Here is a 5,033-nt window from a genome sequence, read left to right as displayed (position 1 = left end):
GCCAGAATTCCTGGACACCAGCTGACATCAAAGGAGGCCCTGAGAATAAAAGCCTCATCCCCATGATAATTCACAGTCTTTTGGGGGAAAACTTTTGTTTTTATTTAATAACAGTTTTACTGAAATGTAATTCACATACCATACAATTTACGTATTTATAGTTGTACAATTCAACAACTTTTAGTATATTCAGAGTTGGGCAATCATCACCACAATCAATTTTAGAACAACTTCATTGCCTCAAAAAGAAACTCTGCTCTGCTATCCATGACCCCTCAGACTCCTCTTCTGCCCTTTCCACAACCCTAAGCAACCATTAATCTGTTTTCAACCTGTATGCCTATTCTGAACATTTCATATAAATGAGATAATACAATACGTGGTCTTTTATTACTGGTGTCTTTCACTTACCATAATATTTTCAAGGTTCATCCATGTTGTAGCATATATAAGTACTTCATTTCTTTTTATTGCCAAATAATATTCCACAGCATGGATATACCACCTTTTGTTTATCCATTTATCAGTTCATGAACATGTGATTGTTTCCACTTTTTGGCTATTATGAATAATGCTGCTATGAACATTCATGTCAAATTTTTTGTGTGGGCTTATGTTTCCATTTCTCTTGGGTATATACCTAGGAGTGAAATGTCTGGGTGTCAGACAGTGACTGTATGTGTAACCTTTGAGGAACTGCCATACTGCAAATCCACTTCCAAAGTGGCTATGTCATTTTACATTCCCACCAGGAGTGTATGAGGCTTCCAATTTCTCCACATCCTTGACAATACTTATTGTCTTTTTGATTATAGCTATCCTTGTGGGTGTGAAATGATATCTCACTGTGGCATCGATTTGCATTTTCCTTCTGATTAATACAGAGTTTCTTTTCACGTGCTTATTGACCATTTGTATCTCTTCTTTGGAGAAATGTCTACCCAGGTTCTTTGCCCATTTTCAATTGAGAAGGAGAATACATATTATTCAGTAACACTCAACGCTTAATTCAAGCAATGCTGATTGCTTGGCTACTGTATATTGTAAAAAGTTAAAAGGCAAACTGAGGAAAATATTGACAACAAAAATATACAAGTGTTACTACATTAATAAGTTTTACAAATCAGTGAGACACATTAAGACCCTCGAAAAACAATGCGAATAAATAGAGAACTCCCAGAAGAGAAAAACACTGATAATCAATTGTTTAACCCTTGCTAGTAATCAGAGTCAATTTAGAAAACCATTTCCACTACCAAATTAGCCAACATTTCTTTAAAGTCATAATATCCAGTGCTAGTGATGGTTGGAATAGTTTCTCTTCTAATAATAGCAAATTACTCAGCTCCCTTCTCTCACTGTTCGAATCCTTTCCCTCCTTGCCAAGTAGATATGATTTCCTCATTTTGTTGATGCAGACACTGAGACACAGAAGTCCGGCAACTTGCCCAAAGTCACATCTCTGATGTGCTACCTGCTTTACTGCAGGCGGATGTGTAAACGAATATAAAGTCTTGCTAGAGGGCAGTTGGAAACATATCGACAGCTAAAATAAGTGTTCATTTTCTTTCACCTAGTAATTCTCTACTTTCTTAGCAGGAATCTCCGCTAAGAAAACAACCTGATACGAGCCATTTTACTTTCTGCAGCGCTTGTGAAATGACAGCGCATCCATTCTGATGTTGGGGCTAGGTTGCGTCACAATGTGCGTTTGCTATGTGGAATGACGGCAGAAGTTAGCTCGTAACATAACGCGAAATGAAAAGAGGTATAAAATGTCTATATGGTATGTGTATATATACATCGTAATAGACTGATTTCTGTGGGTGGTAGGGTTACGGTTTTTAAATTCCTCATTGTTCTTTTCCCTTTTTTTTTTTCTTACAGTCAGCGCTTGCTAATTTTATAATCAGAAACAAAAGCTAAGTATCTTTCAGTCTGGTGTGTTTGCATTTGATGCTGAATTTCCAGGATGAGCGGGCCGGGGCGGTTGGGGTGGCGGGGTTGGCAGCAGCCAGGGCCCTCAGAGGCGCCCAGGTTCTGCCCCTGGACCCGCCCCATGCAGCCTGGGAGGAGCAGGCCCCGCCCCCGCCCCGCCAGCAGCATCAGGTCCAGCCTCCGATGGCCGGCAGGACCCTGCGAGCCCAGAGTGGGCTCTCAGTGCGCGGCGGGGAGAGGAGGAGCACACAGTCCCTGCCAACACCACGTGTCTCCAGGAAGTCTGCGGAGAGAGCCTACTCGAAGGTCAACTGGAGTAACTCTGAATCCAAACAGCCCAGGTGAGCTGAGGACTAGATAGCCCCGCTGCGGCAGGGAACCCACTCAGCGCCTCCCCTAGGGGGGCAGGGCCTGGAGCAGGAAGGTGGGGACTGTTGAGGAGCCAGGGGGTACGGGCTGGGACCCGGGCTAGACTCCACAAAGAAGATCGGGCCCTCGACAATGGCCATTTCTTCCTTGCCCTGCCGGCCAGCCAGCCCTAGCCTGGCCTCCATTAACGCCTCGAGTGCAAGTGACAGCCTCGCCCGCGCGGGACTGGGACCAGCCCGCGCTTCTTCGCTCACTCCCCCTTACTTCCCCCCACCCCCACGCTGACTCTAGCCCAGTGGATGAGTGGGACCATGGGGCAATTGGAAGCTCTTACGAACTGTTCGCGGCCGCCTTGGGCAACCTGGAATGGTTACAGTTCTGTCTGAACCGGGATCGTGGGGAAATCCCTACCGATAACAAGGTAAGGCCTTGGAGTGCAGGGGCAAGGACTGAGGTCCCCCTACCCACCACCAAGAGCTCCTTACATGGTGGTCACCTGGCAGAGAGGTGTCCTTTTCTGGATATATTGTCCTAATCCACCTTCCCACAGTGGGAGGGCCCTTTGGGGGCAGCCAGGAAGAGTGAGCACATACAGGAGTGGGAAAGGGGTGTGAGTGACTCCAAGGGCACAGGGAATAGGGGAAAGAGAAACCCAAGAAACTGCTACCTAGGTTAGGTTGTGGACCCTGGGGCCTCAATCCTGCTCAGCCTCCTCCTGCCCTCCTCTGGCCCCCACAGGGTTTCACTGCCATCCACTTTGCAGCCCAGAGCGGCAAGCTTGAATGCCTACAGCTCTTGGTAGAGAAATACAAGTTTCCTGTGGACCAGCCCACCAACAATGGCCAGACACCCCTGCACCTTGTCATCCACAGGGACAACAAGACCATGGTCCTCCCGTGCATTCACTATCTGCTTAAGCACGGGGCGGCCCTCAACACGTGAGTTCAGCCTACATCAAGAGAGTGGCTTGGAGTGTGGCATATAGGAACCTGCTTCCAGGCAAGCAGACAGGCAGGGTTGCTGTGGGGAGACAAGAATTGGGTCCCACATAAAGCAGTCAGAGAACCCATGTGGTGTACAGGTTAAGAAACTGGGTTCTGGAAGAGGACAGACCTAGTTCATGTCCCAGCTTTGACACCGGCTAGCAAACATCGAGACCTCAGGCAAGTCACTCAACCCTAAGCCTCAGTGCTCTTCAGTACCTCAGAATCACCTGGGGAGCTTCAAAAAAGACCAATTCCTGTGTTCAATCCAGAAGTTGTAATTTAATTGGTCTGGCGTATGGCCTGGGCTTTGGAAGTCATAAAAGATCCCCAGGTGCTTCTAATTTGCAGCAAAGTTTGGGAACTACTTATTGCCTCAGTGTCTTCAACTGAAATTTGAGAGGATGACAGTGACTATCACGTGAGACTAGTGTGATAATTGAGAAAATGCATGGAAAGGGCATAAATGGCATACAGGAGACTGCATTCATTCAAAATATTTATCTAGCATGTACTATGTGCTAAGCACTGTGCCAGAGGTGAGGAGCACAGCAGTAAACACACAGAAGTGGTTCCTGCCATCATGAAACTAATATCCCAGTGCAGGAGCAGATAGTAAATTTATTAATTTACTAATAAATGAACAGAATGACAGTGTGGTAAGTAGGTATGAAGGGAATAAACAGGGTGGTGGGGTGGAGAGTAAAGGGGACAGAGAGAAGATCTGTTTTGGAAGGAGCAGTCACCTCTTAAGGCAGTGACATTTAAAGTGCAACCTGAAGACAGCCAGCCATGAACATTGTACCTGGCAGAGGGAACATCATGTGCAAAGGCCATGTGTTGGGAAAGAATGGGGCAAGGTCAGAGGATGAAGTGGAGGAAGAGGCAGCGCCCAGGACATGCAGGCCTTGTGGGCCATGGCCAGGCATGGGGAAGGGGCAGGAAGGCTGGCTGACTTAAGAGGAGGAAGTTAGTGGTCTCTGAGCTCCAGCCAACCCAGCTCTCCGTCCAGCTCTCCTTCACCCGTACTCAGATTTTGACTGTTTAGTCCAAGCCCTCCTTCTACAGCTGAGGAAACTGCAGGACAGAGAGGGACATGCCATTGTCACCCAGGGGGCTGGTGGCAGAGCAGGCCTGGAAGCCGATTTGCCCACCTATCTGATAGGCAGGTGCCCTTTGTCTTTTCTTCCCACCCTCTTCCCACCGGCTGGACCTCCAGTCAGACGTGCAACGGCTCCACACCCCTGCATCTGGCAGCCCGTGAGGGCCTGCTGAGCTGTGTGAAGGTCTTGGTAAAGAATGGTGCTAATGTCCATGCCCAAGATGCCATGGGCTGCAAGCCCATCGACTACTGCAGAATTTGGAACCACCGCAACTGTGCTCGGTGAGGCTATGAGAACCACCTGCCACCCCTTCCCCTCTCCCAGCCATTCCTCTAGGGCCCTCATCCAAGGTGGAGCCTTTAAGAGGGTCTGAGAAGCCAGATGGCTATGGGATAAGTCTGTGGAGGAAGCCCTTTCCTAGGATATTATTCCCAGAGGCTTTCCACAGGTCTCTCTCCTTTGGTTTTAGCACTGCCCTCCTGCCTTGCCCCGAGGTCCCTGGAGCCTCAGCAGAAGAGTAGTGATCAGACTCTCAGACACTTTCCTCTCCTGACTCACTGGAAGTAGTTAGCCAAAGAGGCCTGGAGCAATGGGGGTGGGTCATCTTGCTCATCTCATCTCTGGCAGCCCCGCTCACTCT

The 5,033-nt window shown here is 48.2% G+C and overlaps 1 protein-coding gene across 1 annotated transcript in view; it reads left to right on the top strand.

Moving 5' to 3' along the window:
• Positions 1–1,758: 1,758 nt before the first annotated feature.
• ANKRD53 (ankyrin repeat domain 53) overlaps positions 1,759–5,033 on the top strand; it is a 6,348-nt gene continuing 3,073 nt past the window's right edge. The window contains exons 1-5 of the mRNA XM_011365613.1: positions 1,759–1,768; positions 2,066–2,279; positions 2,599–2,728; positions 3,046–3,245; positions 4,510–4,674. Coding sequence (XP_011363915.1) covers positions 1,759–1,768; positions 2,066–2,279; positions 2,599–2,728; positions 3,046–3,245; positions 4,510–4,674 — 719 coding nt within the window. The remainder of the gene's footprint in view (positions 1,769–2,065; positions 2,280–2,598; positions 2,729–3,045; positions 3,246–4,509; positions 4,675–5,033) is intronic.

The sequence above is a fragment of the Pteropus vampyrus genome, unplaced genomic scaffold (genome assembly GCF_000151845.1).
Source record: "Pteropus vampyrus isolate Shadow unplaced genomic scaffold, Pvam_2.0 Scaffold113, whole genome shotgun sequence".
NCBI lineage: Eukaryota > Metazoa > Chordata > Mammalia > Chiroptera > Pteropodidae > Pteropus > Pteropus vampyrus.
The sequence above is the reverse complement of the archived record's forward strand: the minus strand, read 5'-3'. Positions and strand labels throughout refer to the sequence as shown.